General features: G+C 37.5%; 1 protein-coding gene across 15 annotated transcripts in view; it reads left to right on the forward strand.

The window, feature by feature from the left end:
- The window catches only part of LOC120444518 (longitudinals lacking protein, isoforms F/I/K/T), a 60964-nt gene that overhangs the window by 27418 nt on the left and 16295 nt on the right, over positions 1-17251 (forward strand). For 4 of the 15 annotated variants that reach the window (XM_039624242.2, XM_039624245.2, XM_039624243.2 and 1 more), the window contains exons 6-7: positions 5870-6211; positions 6458-8572. The exons of 6 other annotated variants lie outside the window; for them this stretch is intronic. In XM_039624242.2, the coding sequence (XP_039480176.1) occupies positions 5870-6211; positions 6458-7665 (1550 nt within the window). In that variant the 3' untranslated portion in view covers positions 7666-8572. Of the gene's footprint in view, positions 1-92; positions 307-451; positions 4448-5869; positions 6212-6457; positions 8573-9885; positions 13075-13368; positions 13474-13598; positions 16569-17251 lie in introns of those variants that run through there. 5 more of the 15 variants (XR_005615676.2, XM_039624247.1, XM_039624261.2 and 2 more) reach the window with 5 other exon arrangements.

Consider the following 17251-nt stretch of genomic DNA (forward strand, 5'->3'; position numbering starts at 1 on the left):
CAATGGCAAAATCCAATGGATCATCATGACACTCATGAAATGTATCTCTCTTTCTTCTCCTTCTATACAAATGCTAAACATCTAATTTGTAGCTCCAAGCAGCTATGTATCCAACTCAAGCCAAACTCCACCGCCAGTTGGGGGTTCGTCGGCCAGTTCGGCGCAAGCCCTGATCCGCGACTACTGGTACGAGCTCAAGTTCTCCGATCTGTTCAAGTTTATAAATCCTGACGGACGTTACCAGTGCCCGAGATTCAATTGCCTGAAGAGCTACAAGGACGCCAGCTCGCTGCAACGACATATCAGGTGAGTGTGGATATAGTCAGTTGGAGTGTTGCTCCTCGATCTGTGGTCGGTCTGTCTGATGATATTGTGATACCAATACTGATACTGATACCTGTCTATCTATGCCTCTCTCTCTATATCTATGCGATGACTCCGTATCCCCCAGATATGAATGTGGAGGACAGAAAAAATTTCGCTGTCTGATGTGCGGCAAAGCATTTTCACAAAGCTCCCACCTAAAGCGACACCTTGAAAGCGGTGTCTGTGTCAAATATTACTTATGAGATAATGTTTTCTTTAAAATCAAATAGAATAAGCGTTATCCCAATAGGCAGAAGATCAACTGATCTGATGATCGGCTTGATATGATGAACATGAACATGAACATGATTATATAAACATATATTACACACACAAACACACGCAATACTGCAACACAACAACAAACAATGAGAACAAACAAAAGGATATATAGAACAATTAGATAAAACCAAGAACAATTACAAATAACAAACAACAAAACGAATTTATTGGATGCCACATCATTTATAAAGAAAATGGATAAACAAAAAAAAAAACCAACCAATCTATATATATAGTATATATGATGAGAATTATTGTTGAAACTGAGCATTAATGAAACAAACGGAATACTTAGTTAAAGAGCAAGTGAAAAACGAAATATTTAACAAGCTAGAACAACAATATATACACATATATTAAATGCAGTCAGTGAACATTTTATAGGATTTTAGTAAAGCGTAAAACAGGATAAAAAACCTAAGAAAAAAAAAAAAAAAGAAACTAAACTAAGTAATAGAACAGAGAGGCAAACAAACAAAAGTTAAAGAACAAAACATAAAAAATGAAAGAAAACATAAAACAAAACATACACGCAAGGAAGCTAAGAGCAAAACAATTTTAGTCAAACTAACCAAAACTACGTAATTTTAGTTAAAATATATATATAATATAGAAACTAAACCAAGCAAATCTTAGTGAAATTAACAAATGAGAGAAATACATATACATATAACAACCGACAAAAGGAAAGAGGACAGAACAAAACAGAACAGAACAGAAACAGAACAAAAATAACAGAAATGCATATAACAAAACGTACTGTGTTTATTTGTTGCCAAATATATATCTATAATATATATTTCTAATATATAATATAATTAATACGATTCTTGTTATGCCACACAACCACGAAATTAACAAAACCTGAAATGCGAGTGGAAAACAATAATAATAATAAATGTTATTATGTTATTGTTTAAATTGTTATTATGCCAGGTACACAGACACACCAACACACACGCTGCTTACGTACAGTGAAACTTCTGGATTTAAGAAACCAGTGTCCAGATAGAGGCCCCACTGTATGTATCCAGCAAGTAATACACTTTAAGTCTCATAGAGTCAACTTTGGTTAGGCATCACGAGTGTTTAGCAGAGGCAGATGGTCGAAAGGGATTGCAGGAAGATATGTTACATGGTTCCAAGAACAACAAAATAGTAAAGAGAGTTTATATACATATATACAAAACATATACATATGAGGAAACAACCACATCTACATAAAAATATACACATATAGAACTATATATAATGCTATATTAGCAAAAATGTTGTCTGTTGAACAAAGAGGATATTAAGGAAACGGAAATTGTTAGTCAGTGACGAGGATTAGATGTTGGTAACGTGTACTCACATCGCCAAAAGTAATTGTATTTGTATGATATAGGTGCGTGTATGTGTGTGTGGGTGTGTGCGTAGCCTTGTGCGAGTGTGTGTGCCAATCGGTCAAAGGATTTTTTACAAGAGAAAAAAAAATATGAAGAAATAGAACATTTTGTGCCATTAGAAATTCTCCACCAAAACTGAAAGTAAAATTCAATGCTGCTTTAGAGACGACGACGATGAAGAAGCCATAGAAGAGATCGAACAATATACTCATACATAATAAATGTATATGTGAACCAATATGATTTGTTGTTGCATTCGAAGATTAAAATCGATTCTGTTGACAAGTGTAATTTATAGTACATTTTTGTTGTGAGTTCAAAGATTGAGTCTAGTGAAATTTTTGACGGCAGAAGTGACAACTAAATGCTACGAGAGTGCCATTATCAAACAAATTTTTAATATATATATATATATATATATATATAAATGATAAATGATAAATTATTGAAATTATACGGAATACATATATATAACCTAAGCAGGAGGCAACTAAACATAATTTCTAGTTAGGAACGCAGTAAGGAAGCAGAAGGAGCGCAGGAAATATATTGTTTGTTGCTTGTTGATTGTTAATTTTTGGGTTGCAGAAAATAAACCTAAGCATATATGCAAGACACATGTATATGACAGTACAATAAACAAATAAAATAAAAATACAGAATATAGAGAACAAACAGAACAGCAATAGAAACCTACCTATATGAACTCGAATGAACTAGACAAATTATACACAGTATAAAGGAAGCTAAAAACGAATGAAAATCAATTATAGTGAAGTACTAACTAAAGACTAAGACCGATTTGACACTAATCCAAACTCGCAACCGACCGATCTGCCTAAAAAAATTGATTAATTCTTAGTAATATTGGAAGAGAAATCCTTCGTTTTGGCAACTATCCTTGCAGCCTTCGGTTGGTACGATTTGTGAAGTTAGTGTCAATTATCGGTATTAGCACCTCCTCCCCCGTAATTAACTAATACCAAAGGCAAAATTTTTATTGATTTACTTCAATTTGGTTACACATTTTGCCACAAGTGCAATACTTCAAAAGTTTGTTGACAATTTGTCTTGTGCGGCTATTTGCCAAAGTCAATTTTGAAATGAATAGTCAAAGAACCATTTTGTAGCCGAAAACCACAATTCCAACCTCCAAGCGAACAAGACAAATTGTTGGACTCTTTGAAGAAATAGAAGAAATATTGCTTTCAAAGTAGTAAAAATTTAATTGAGAATTATTCGCTTTACTTGTATGAATAATGTTTTTTGTTAAACTAATTTACTAAGACCTTGTTGCGAGTAGCTAAATTATTATTTTTGCTGTTAAAGTTTAGATAAAGGGAATGAAACATGGAATGTTTCGCAATAACTTTTTTGTTAAATCGTTTTTCTTTAAATTAGTTATAACACTGTTTTAATATTATTATTACATATACAAACATATATTGTTTCACATTAATTTAAGCAGAGAACTCTTTATGTTTTAACTTTTGTTATATTGTTAATTAATATTTATTGACTAAGAGCAGAAAACCGTTTGCAAAAAACCATAAAAAAATTAGAGTTAACTATGTAAGTTACAAAATAATGAACAAAATATACTCCAAAGAAACCAACCAAAAATATATATATATATACACATATATACAAGGACATATACATATACCAATATATATATATTTTAGACAAAAACTGAACAAAGCAAACACAGCAACCAGACAAGAAAACGTTTTAGTAAAAGTGTATTTGGAACAAAGAAATTGCCATAACAGTCTAAAACGATTAACGGATATATATATAAATATATATATATATATATATATTATATATATAATCAAACCAAAAACAATAATTACCAGAACAAGAAGAACCGTAAGAAAAATTTAATTGTAACGAAAGTTGTTTATTTTTTGTAGCGTAATATTTAACAACAATGAAACCGAGTAAATTGATAAATGATATATACATATATTTATTGTTAACGAAACCACGGATAAGGCGAAATTATGAAACAAATTTATACAACATGAATAATAAGAAAACGTAAACAGAGAAAAAGCTAGAAAAACTTTAATTGATGAAGCTGATATTGTTAGTACCTTAAAACCATGGAATAAAACAAATTAATAATTATTAATAATTATAATAACAAGCGGTAGGATTAAACAATGAGAAAAACACAAAAAACAAGATTTGATGTAACCAAAACCAAGCTAAGGCCATTTGAGATTATGTTTTAATTTTTCGAGAAACCATTTAACCCCAAAAATTGTTATTTTTGCGAAATCTGAACAAATGGCATTATATATGGAATCGTTTATATACACATTGTTTGAAGAAAGTGGTAACAGAAAAACCAACAAGAATAATAAAGATTGATATTGAAATGTTGAAACCCCAAAATAACAGAATCAAGGACCTTAATAATTGTTACTGGGCAGTTTGGGGGTCGCTTCGCTGTATTTGTTTGCCTGAACTAATCCATTTTCCTATTTACAGATAAACTATCTATCTATCTCGAAGGTTCAAGAGTCAGGTCAGTGGTTTGTTCCAAGGAAGAACATAAACCATTGCTACCGTTACGCCATATAAGACGGTACTACCTGCAGCTGTGGGCCAAATCATTGCCTCCAATTAAAAGCAAGTTCTATATTTTATTTTGAATTAAAACCATGAATATATTAAAGACAGAAGAGAAAGAAATAATGGTAAGATTGGATTTCTCCTTTTGTCTAAGCTTAGATTGTAATTTTTCTCTAGCTACCGATGTAACTTTCTGCTGCAGTAACTATCTATCGCTTCGCAATTGAACTGGTAGTTGGTTATACAAAACATGCATATACATATATCATACATATAGCATTCATCAGTCCCCAAGTGTTTTTTGTTTAACTATGATTTCTCGCCCATAAAATGTGCACTTTGTATATTAGAAATTCGCTAACCTATTTCGTTTCTTTCTCGTAACTCTTTTAGAAAACTCCTGGACGATATCCGTGAAATCGGTCACCTCGCTGAACAATGTCTCGCCATCCAACAACTCGCACATTTGTCCACGCTGCGAGAAGGCCTACACCTACAAGAAGAATCTCTCCAGGCATCTCCGCTACGAGTGTGGTCAGCTGCCCACGGAGAAGTGTCGCCATTGTTCATACGTGGCGCGCTACAAGCACAGTCTTAACATGCACGTAAAGACGCAGCATCCGGAGCACTTCAGTGATGCATCTGTGGGTTCTGTGGGATCGAGCGATGGGGCCAGGGATAGACGGGGTGTCTCCTTGGCGGGCCGATCACTAGTTCGTGGTCTCTTCGATTCGGCGAAGGGGGAAAAGTTCCTTGATTACCTTAATAACTAGTTTTAGATCCGATCTCGAACAGGTAAGTTTAGATGGGGGAAGAGAGGAAGCGACCAGAGCCCACTTCTAATGATAATAAAAATGCCTTTGTAACCAAAATTGAAACGTGTCATTATTGAATTCTTCTGTAGTCCTTAAGTTAGTTAAGCCTTATTAGGGGCGCGGTTTTATTCATTTTTTGGCTGTGGTATTTTGTTTGTCCTTGGTTCTCATTTAATTGTGCTGTACAGCAAACACAACCCACCAACACACACCTATACATAAAGCTTTAAGTTTAAGAAAATAGCTTAAGAACTAAAACGAATACGGAAGCCGAAGTTTGTTTGCTTATTTTCACCAAGTTTAGATGTAATAAACAAAAACAAAAAAGTTCAACAGGATACTATTAGTGACAGGAGCTGAGCTTAACTACTTCCACTAAGCGGTAAACTCTTGCAATCCAACCTCTTACTAACCACTATTCGTTCGACTCTGCAGCATCCAAGCAGGACAAGGGGGAGCAAACTGAAGGAGCACAGGATGAGTTCGAGCTGGACGACTGTTTGCTGGAAAGCAACGACATAGTCATCACCCAGAACAAGGATGGCTTCGTGCTGCACGTGAAGAAGCTGGGCAACATTACGGCTGCCAAGTTGGAGGAGAACCAGGCGGTGGCACAGCAACAGGCCCAAGCGGCAGTTACTGTCACCGGACCGGCTGGACAACCCACGCCCACGATCACGGAACTCTTGAACGCCGCCGCCGCTTCGCATTCGGAACCCAAACCCACACTGACCACTCTGACCAGCACGCCAATTAAGTTGCCGTCATCGGAATGCGGTAAGTCCACAACCTGACTAGCCAACCAACCGTAATTGTAGTAATCGAGAAACGCTAGAAGATTGTCACATTATTTAACCAAATGATACTTACTACTTAGTAGTATACAGTTTTCTTGAAGATAAATAATAGAAATAAATAGAAAACAAGCAGACTAAATGCAATGTGAACAAGTGGCTAAGAAATGAAATTCATTGTATTTAGCTTTTAACTAATAAGACATTTTGTATTCTCCTCCAATTTCAGAACTTATCAACATTAAAAAGATCATACCGGCAACCACAACAATCGCCACACACCATGCGCACACGAGCTCGACAATCATTCATCCCCATCACATCATTCAGCACGTATCGCAGGAACCGCACCACCAGGAGCACCATCAGCAGCATCAGACGATTCACATTGAAGAGGTGCCGCAGACCTCGCAGCAGCACCACCAGCAGCAGCATCACCACCAGCTTCAGACGGTCCAACCGACCCACACCCAAGTACAAAGCATAATCACGGCTCATCCGGGCCAGACTATCAACCTGGTGGGTCTGCGCAATGTGCAGTTGGCCGATTCGAAGCCCATAGCCTCGAGGATACGATATTCTCGCGGAAAGATCATCGGGCCGACGGTACAAAACCTGCAGATAGTGGAAACCCATGAGCCCATCCAGCATCAACATCACGAGCTGTCCGATGGCACCAAGTATGAGATTAGCGAGATCGATCTGAACAACCCCAATGCATCGGCGGCAATCATAAGTGACTTAGTGAAGTACGCCGAGATCGATGACATCGAGCTGCCCGACGGCACTAAGATCGGCATTGGATTTGCGCCCTCGGAGATCACTGAGCATATGCAGACCTCCGGCGGAGAGACGCACATCACTACCATTGAGCACGAGCCGCAGGAGCTGCAGACGGTGCATCAGCACGAACAGACGCAGCAGACGCATCACATCCATACCGGCCAACTGCAGACGCATCATATCCAGACCGTTGTGCAGTCGAGCAGTAGCCAGCAGCATCACGACCAGCAGCAGCATCATCAGCACCATAGCATTGAGCTGCAGGACGACGATGGTGTGGAGACAATCACACCCGAAGAGCTAGCTATGCACGACTCGAGCAAGAGCTACACCATACTTACCACTCGGCCCATGAAGGAGGAGTCGGAGCACGATCCGTCGGGCATGACCTATGAACTGTCGCTGAGCGACTCGTCTCTGGGTCCCTGCGATGATCCAGAGTCGCGGTATGTGTGCCGTCACTGCGGAAAGAAGTATCGCTGGAAGTCAACGCTGCGCCGCCACGAGAACGTCGAGTGTGGTGGCAAGGAGCCGTGTCATCCGTGCCCGTACTGCAGCTACAAGGCCAAGCAGCGGGGCAATCTCGGAGTGCATGTGCGCAAACATCATCCGGAGAAGCCGCAGCTAGAGAGCAAACGAGGCCGCAAGATCTAAGCGAAAGTTAGGAGGATTGTGAGTACACATCTGTTGGGTGTAAAGATGTAACCATTTTTGAGGTTAAGACCAGTTTCATTATTATTAAAACTATTCTGTATCATTTTATACACGTGTACACCCTATTAATCTTAAAGTTCTTATTTGTTGATTATTTTTATTAAGTTTATATGTTGACTTCCACTCGGTTCTCAAAAGTTACACTTTTAAAACAAGCAATGTGTGCACTCAATTTAATTTCATCAGGCTTTAACTTTTATGTCTTCATATTCAGCAGAATCGGTTATGTAAGTCTTTTTATTCATCGTAATTTTCAAAATTACAAAAAATCTAAGCCCCAAAATGTCGACAAAATGGAAAACAAGAACTTTAATTAATGTGCAAGTATTTTCATGGAAATAACAAAGAATATAGGAGCAACTATATAAATGGAAAGTGGATTAGCATTAAGAATAATTGAAAATTTACTTCAGTATGTATGTGTGCGTGCTCTCAAAAAAATACGGAAATAAATATAAAAAATAAAATATTCAAAACTAAGTTATGTAGAAAAATCTTAACTGAAGTCCTGGAAATTTTTAATTTTTTACTGCAATTCAATGTTGGTGCACATAAGTTTCATGTAACCTCTTTAAGAAAAACTAACCGACATACAAAAATTGGAGAAAATTGTAAACATAGGAGGCTTGCAAAAATAATTTTGTAAGAATGCGTTTTCAAATCTTTATATACATAATATATGGATAGCATTCAAAAATATGAATGTAAGGAAGTTATTTTTCTGTAAATTACAAAAACTTAACAATCTACTCGAAGTTAGTAAAATTGAATGTACATCGGATTAGCTGAGTAAATTGTGAACCCTTTAAAAACATATTTCCGCAGAAATTAATATAAAAAAACTAAGCAAATATATTAGAACAACAAATATACATATTATGTCTTTGCAGTTTTTGTGTGTAAATCAATTATTTGATTGAAATTAAACATTTATTATGAATACTTATTCTATAGAAATTATATTTTGAAAAATAGTTGTAAAAAAAAGGTCAAAATAAAATAATATAAAAACCACAAATCTAAATTTGAAGCTTTGCTCTTTGTGTTAGGTAGAATATTGTATTGCAAAAAGTTCATACTAACATATTTCTCTTTCCAGGTGACCGATGAAACCTCAGCCAGTGATTGCCCCAAGTTAGCTAGCTAACACTCATGATCTTTTCTTTTCCGAGCATACCTAATATATTTCTCTTTTCTTTTAGATTGGCACTTGGACCGGGACTTGGACCGAAGTTGGAACTCACAAATCCTGCCAGTCATCCGCTTTGAGCTAAGCTTAAGTAAAAACATGCCACATGCCAAATTGTAAAGGGAAACAATTGCCATTCCAATACTTTATTATGTCTAAGAGCCCAAAATCTAAACGTTCGTTTCTGTATGCCACTAAAAAGTAACCAGACCCGAATTGAACCTGAACCTGTATCTGAACCAAAACCTGAATCCAAATTCCCAGCCGTGTTTATCGATGTGTTCAAGCAAAATCAAAACAGCAACTACAAAACCCACCCAAGCAGCACTCTCCAGCTAGAGTTCAATTAATTTAGTTTACCCTCTTTTTAGTTTTTTAAATTTATTTTTAAAATAAATATGTTTACACTCTGCACTAATTGGCCTTAATTTGCTCAACGTTTTATTGAGAGAGAGTTTTCTTTTATCTTATCTTTTAACTGTATATATGTTTATTAATTTGTACTCTAATTTTGAATTATGCCACAAAATCCTAATGCTTACTTCCTTACCATGTTTTACACGTGTATATTCACCCATTAAACGCTTTGACTAATTTAGCTTATTTGCTTTGCGCGTCCTCCTCATCCAGATCATCCCCAGCCAACTTCTCCACTCTCATTTGTGTGTGTCACTCTGTGTTGGTTACCTGCCCAGCTTGACTTAACATCTAAATTCCTAAGTGTTAAGTTTTTTTTTTGTTATTTTTCATTTTTTTTCTATTTAAATGAGTTTTTACTTGCAGTTGTCCCTGTGTCCAGTCAAAAGTAATTCTATTTATTTTCGTTCTTCTTTTCTTTTGTTTTTCTTTTCTCGTTTTTATTTTCATATGTTGTGCGCTGCCCCCAAATAAAACGTAAACTAAACAAACTCCACAAAACAACACAAACCCACGCTTGAACTTGTGATATATGAAACGAAATGACAACCTAGATCTGAGTATTACGCGTATAGCGGGACTCACCTGGAACGAATGGAATGCCCGCCTGGCCATGCCCCTGGTGACCCTTCGAGAAGGTGTCCAACCTCTGGTCTTTCCCACCGACCTGTCGGTGGACAAGCAGCAGGGAGCAGCCGGTCTGACAGCCAAGGATGTGACCGCTAGTGGCAGGAAGACGCCCACGGAAGGCGGATGCAAAAGTGAGCCCCGGGCTGCCTCAACGCCCGCCAGGACTCACAGCGGTAGCAATCACAGCAGCAATGGGAACGGCAGTGGAAAGCCCACAAAAACCAGTAGCGGCGGGAAATTGAAGCATCTCAGCGAAGAGGAGGCCACCGCCCTGATGCTGAAAGCTGTAGCCGAGAAACAGGCAGCCGCAGCGGCCGGCACCGAGTTGAGTTTCGGTGAGGATCAAGTCAGCTCGGGGAACGGGAATAGCAGCGACTTCCCCGCCACTCTGAGTGGAGCCGTTACCTTTGCGGATGTTGGCGGCCCAGCTGGACTATGCCACATCAACATCCTGAACAGCATCAGCGCAATGAACAATCTGATTAGCGGCAGTACGGCGGCCGGCGTTAGCATGTCCACAGGATCAGGTCAATCGCCCTCAAATAGTGGCCACAACAATAGCGGTGGCGGCGGCAACAGCGTGCTGGGCGGTGCGGACAACGGTGCTGGACACCCGTGTCCCGTCTGCGGGAGAGTCTACAAGCTGAAGTCCTCGCTACGCAACCACCAGAAGTGGGAGTGCGGCAAGGAGCCGCAGTTCCAGTGCCCATTCTGCGTCTACCGGGCCAAGCAGAAGATGCACATTGGCCGGCACATGGAGCGCATGCACAAGGAGAAATTCAAGTTGGAGGATGTGAAGAACTTTGCCGGACCCGGCGGTTTGGATGGCGACAGCAGCGGAGCCACAGCGACGGCGGTTTCCGTGGCAGCGGCTGCAGCTGCTTTGGTCAGCGGGGTGGAGTTGCATCCCCACTTCTCGTAGAGAGACACTCTATTGAAAAAGACTTGTATAAAAAGTTAAAGTTGATCAGTTATTAGAGTTGAGAAAGGCAAAAACACAATCAGGGATAATAAGGACGAAAGAAAATATAAAGAAACACACACCAAGCTCTCGGGAAAACGGAATCAGTGTGCCAAATTAAGCTTAAAACAAAACAAAAGAAATCTTAAAAAAAAACGAACATGAAATAGTTTTGTAAGATGCCTGGATGTTTCGAAAAAAAAACTTGTTTGAATGGACCGAAAACAATTTGTTGCAAAGCACAAAAACTTACGCCATTTCACATAAAATATTTTTTGTTATTGTTATTAATTGTTTACACGAGACCGATTTAAAAATCAATAATTTCTATTTTCATGCAAACAGCAAAGTGATCAGTAAAATGATTTTACACAAAAACAATTTTAGATATTGCAACATTCCACAAATCGTAAATATGAAAGACAAAACTTGTACAATGAAACGGTTAAGAATTTTTCATGAATAGCATAGGCTTAGCACGAGGAATATAAAAATATATATATATATATATATATACACTAATATATAAAGTAGTAACAGTAGCAGTAGCAAACTCAGTGGATAAAAAACTCAGACCATATTAAGATATTACTCGCTAAAGAGAAACAATCAATTAAACCAGAAAGGTTCTTTTTCAAGCACATCTGCGAACAGAAGAAACCTAGGCTTAAAAGGCAATATCCCAGTGGGAATTGTAGAGAGATTTCAAGACATCAGCTGAAGCCGAACATTCACAGGATGTACTTGAACATGCGGTTAAACCCAATGGAAGTACATAGATAGATATTCAGTACAGAGTGCCAAACAGATTCAATTTTAGGTTCCCATACAGTCAGTCAGTCAATTAACCAGCCTCTTCATACAACATTTTACCTCAAGTGGAAATATTTTGCTATTATGACGATGTCTTAAGCTAGAGGAGAATACAATACATTCGATAAGCTCAGCAACTTATAATAGAATTTAAAGTAGGCGAGGCGAGACGTTCGGTAGTCAACGGATAAAGTGCCTTGAAAAATTCATGGAAAAACAGAAGCAATCTGCAAACATTTTCTTTTAAAATTTATGATATACCAATATTCGTAAATGTTTAAAGCCATATTAAGTAGGTTAAGGCAGGAATTTAAGTCAAAAGTCATCCAACCGAGGTAGGTCGGGATTTAAATGGTTTTTGTTAGACATTTAAACTCAGGTACTTAGTGAGGGCTAGACCCAAATTCCAAAACTATAAAAATCGCGACAAAAATTGGTAGCTGAGCTACCACAATAGCAACCACAAATTAAGGAACAGAAATAGATACAAAACAAAACAAAAAACCAACAACCAACAGAACACCGCCACAAAATACGTCACATGCACTATATTTATTATTTTTTGATAACTTATGAATATGATATGAATATGTGTTTTTATGTTTTACTCTTACGCTGCACATTTATAAGTAGTCAAGTGTAATTTATTTTTATTTACTTGCTTTCCACTACAACGAAATACATTCCATAGATGATTTTATTAAGCTTTAATGAAACAAACTAATGACGACAAACTACAAACATTCACAAGAACAGATCAACTAAATCCAAGCAGAAATGTGCGGCCAGTAAAACTGTGCAACAAAAAAAAATATATATATATTTAGAGCTCTGATTATTTAAAACTTTATTACAAAAATATAACTTGAAGGGGAAGACGAAAAATCTCGAATGCTTACGTATAAAATAATTTCTTTAAGAAACTAAAATTCTTAAACAAAAAACATTGGTTAAATAATTGCGGTGTTGGGCTAATTTAGCAACTCTTTATACAATGAAGAATAAACGAAACAATTTTTAAAATTCTAAAATCGAAACATTGTGGCAAAAGTGGAAAATTCCAAATTTTCTAAAAACAATATTGTTGAACAATAGGAAAACGTAAACCTTTATTAATAGAGAATAATTTTTAATAAATAAAACACTTAATAAGACAACAAATACTCATTAAACAAAACAGATTTAGCATACCCTTATATATAATATATATATTTAATTTTTCTATGAATTGTTTGTAAAACTTTTTTGTAAATTGATGAAAAAACCCAAATTCAATGTGAAAATATACAAATTCCATGTAATAAAACGCAAAAGAAACGAAAGTTGTTTGCAATAGTGAGTTGATAAATATTTTATTGATGTCTACGCTTTTAAGTTTTATTTTCTACACACAGATTTATTATCATTTTATTTACTGCTTGTAAGTATTGATTTTAATTTTTTTTAATAATATTACACTATTTTTATTTCATTTTTGGAAACATTTTATTTCGGAACACAACTTATTGAAATATAAAAAACGGTTAGGAAACTCATCTAGTATAGGTACACATAAAAATTTGACTTATAGTTTATAACTTGTATTTAATATATGATTACTAATGAAATCAACCTATTTACCTGACACTTTCAGATGAAGCTGGCCAGAACGAAGGTGGAGAGTCCAGGATTCGAGTCCGTAATTGGCTTATGCTGGCTGACAAATCCATCATTGAGAAATCCTCAGACGAGCCCTCAGGTATTTTACACAGCTGCACAGTCTGCAATTTTCTTGATTTATGCATAATTTGATTGATTTTGTCATTTACATATTATGGTTTTATCCTATTTTGAACTTTCCAATAACTTTGTTTTCTTTTACAGTCTTACATTTTGTTTTGTTGCTGAGCACACACAGACACATCATAAGTTTCTTACTCATTATCCAACGATTACACTCATTTATTGACAAGATTTACTAACTTCCACCATTCCCAATTTCTATTTCATGACTAACCAAACAAACAAAACAAAAAACAAAAAATAAACAACCGACAAACAACTAACCTTCAGACAAACTAACTCAGTCCAAAAAATCACTCATAAGCGATGCTAAAACCACTAACAAAACGTCGACGCCGATCCGGCCCAAAGTTTCGACGACAACCAAATCCACGACCACGTCCACGGCGGCAGCTGCAGCAGCAGCAGCAACAATTGCAGCCAAACAGGCGGCGGCGGCCATCGCCAGCAGCAACATTAACAACAACAACAGTAGTTTGACCCAGACGCTAACCCAAACGGTGACTCGTATCGGGAGCATTGGACGCACAACCATTGCCTGCATTACGCCGGCGAACAATGGTAACAAGAGCTCTTCGAGCAACTGCAATGTGGATGCCGCATCGGCCGCTGCTCTGGCGGCTGCTGGCGTGGAGCTGGACAGCATCGATGACACCATGACCGAGGTGATTGTGAAGATCGAGAACCCTGAAAGCATGCCGCTCAACGAAGATGAAGACGATGCCGTTTGCAATGAGGCTATTGAGGATGAGAACACCTTCGACTATGACCTGAAGCTGGGCAGTCCATTGTCTTGGACCTACGATGCTGTGAAGATCGAGAATGAGGAGTTCGAGGATAGCTATTTAATGGACAACGACGACGATGATGACGACCTACTGACCACAGCTGCGGCGACTCAGAAGCACGCCAAGCAATCGAATGAGAAGCAAATGGCTGGATCTCTGCTCCCTGGAGGTGGCAGTGCGGGTGCCGTCAAGAAGATCGTTCTAAGTGCCCAACAGCAGCAGCAATTGCTCGAGCAGCAGCAGCATCTGCAACACTTGCAGCTTCAGCCCACCAGTCAGTCGCTGCAGATTAAGTTGCCCGCCATACCAGCCACCATTACGACGATCTCGGCACCCAAGCAGATGATGTCAGGCGCGGGAACCAGTGGCTCCCTGACCCCGAACAATTGCACGCTGATGAGCAACAAGTTAGGACTGCCCGTGAAGGGCCAGAATCTCGACCTGCACTGGTCGCACTCGGACGACAATCGCTATCGCGTACTGGTCCAAAACAAGCGCACACGCAAGGAGTCGCTGGAGCACTCCGCTGACATGATCTACAATGCGGATATCGAGAAGCCGTGGGTGTGCCGCAACTGTAATCGAACCTACAAGTGGAAGAACAGTCTCAAGTGTCATTTGAAGAACGAATGCGGCCTGCCACCCCGCTACTTCTGCAGCAAGATGTGCGGCTATGCCACCAATGTCCACAGCAATCTGAAGCGTCACCTGAACACCAAGTGTCGTGATCGCGAGAAGGATGCCGAGGAGGAAAAGAAACCCGGGGCCGGTGGCAACTTGCCTGTCGTTATGGGCGTTGGCAATGGAACCACAGTTCCGGTCAGCAGCAGTAATAACAACAACAGCGGCAGCAGCACCAGTAGCACCTACACCTTGGTGTTCCAGAACGATAGTGCTTAGGAGAGACTTGGACTTGTACAAAACGCAGGCCGCGGCTAAGGAACGGCTTTGGAAACAAATATTCTGCTAGTGCAAATCTTGGTAAATCCTTCGAGTTGAGTTTTATGGGCCCATCGGAACTGTGGGGACCGGGACCCCTTACGATTTCTTTATTTTCGTTGAACGAAGCCGGTGTTGCCGTGGAGGAAACTAGAAGTAGTTTGCAATACATTGAACAAAAATACATGCAAAACAAAGAATACTGTATTGCTTTAGCAAATTCTCAACAAATTTAAACCTAATCTTTATAAATATGTGTAAATTTTTTCCCAGAAAAAAGAAAGAAAAAAAATAACGAAACCAAACCAAAAAGAAGATATATAAAACTAGTCATCAGCTAAATTTGTTTTTGGTGTGCTACAAACACTACAAGCAAAAAAATAAATAAAAAGAAGGGAAAATTTTGTAATAATATTATTATTTAAATAAAAAACCCTAACTGTATGCATGGCATGAAGGTAAAACAAATGCCCCTCCAAAGATACTTAATTATAAAAATAATAATAATCTTTTTGATTTTGTATTATGTTTGCATACGCAATAATTTTTTTAATTTGTTAGAAACATTTTTAAAAACTTTATTTCTGGTCACTAAGTTATGCTTATATAATAATGATTATTAACTAAAAATGATTATCTAGTCAAAACGAAACGATAATGAGATATAATATTTTCAATTTTAGACAAAAATTAAACCTAATTGATAAAGACAATGTTTATAAACCCTAATTCGAAATATCATCAGCGCATGTATGCTTTGAAAATTGTTAGATTTAATGAACAGAATCACGAACCACGAACGGCACTGAAACCCGAGAGTTGTACCATCAAATTACCTTAACAAATTGTAATGTAAAGGAAAAAAAAAATGACAAATACCTCTATGAAGTTGCAAGAGAGAATACCATTATATTGATTGAGTACGATTACAACTATGTATTTCCAATAAACTGATGAATCGTAATTATTGCCGGCTAAATGTATTTAAAACCAAAACACACCCGAAAGAAAATTCGAAATACAATTAAAAGCAAATGTCAAAAACAAAATACCGAAACCCCATGTTGTACTTATTTTAATATAGAACCGTTCTTCATTCCCCATCATCCAGGTAAAACTCGATCGCCACTCCACATCCCCTATATTCTCCACCCTTTCCCCACCCCTTTTGAAATAAAAGTTTTTAGGCAATGCGTTCACTTACTTAGAATCTATACTAATCAGATCTATATTTCAGGTGGATGGATTGATGTGATGTTGATGATGATGATGTTGATCTTGACCGATGAGCGCCAGCCAAACAACGCGATTCATGGTGTTGCCTCTTCCCTCTCTTATTGTTGTTTGCATGCTTAACTACTACAACCTATATAAATACTATTATACATTATAGATATGCATAATTATGTATCCTACTTAGACTTTATATATATATATGTAATTGTTAGACGAAGTAATTATAATTTACATAACAATGTATGAGACCTATTAGATTTGTAGTTTGACCTTTTTTTTAGTATTACTCCATTCGTTTGTATTGTCGAAGGTTTAACTTTAAGTTTCTTTTACCTATCTAGCCATCTATATATATCTATATATCTATCTATCTGCCTTCTTCCAAGCGATTGTGAAGCGTGTGAAACAAATTACAATGCATACATAGCATTAATTTATTTAAAAATTAAAATATGAAAATGAACAAAGAAAAACTTAGTTTGTATAGATATTTTTTTCCAAATACTTCTATCGAGAACTTTTAAGTTTACCTGACTTTTGTATTATGATTTCCATTACACTTTAATATTGCATGCGTATTTTTAAAGCGATAAAGCGAGACGAGAACACTTCGGGCACTGGAAACCGGGAGTAGATTTCCAAGTCCTGCGAGTAATGCGTCCTGCCCTCCACTAGTACTATTAAGTGTTTTTGTCACTAACCACCCAACATACATTTCTTAAATAATTATCGGAGAAACTCTTTGATTTTGAAGCCATTTATCACTTGTAA

Source organism: Drosophila santomea, chromosome 2R (assembly GCF_016746245.2).
Source record: "Drosophila santomea strain STO CAGO 1482 chromosome 2R, Prin_Dsan_1.1, whole genome shotgun sequence".
NCBI classification, from domain to species: domain Eukaryota; kingdom Metazoa; phylum Arthropoda; class Insecta; order Diptera; family Drosophilidae; genus Drosophila; species Drosophila santomea.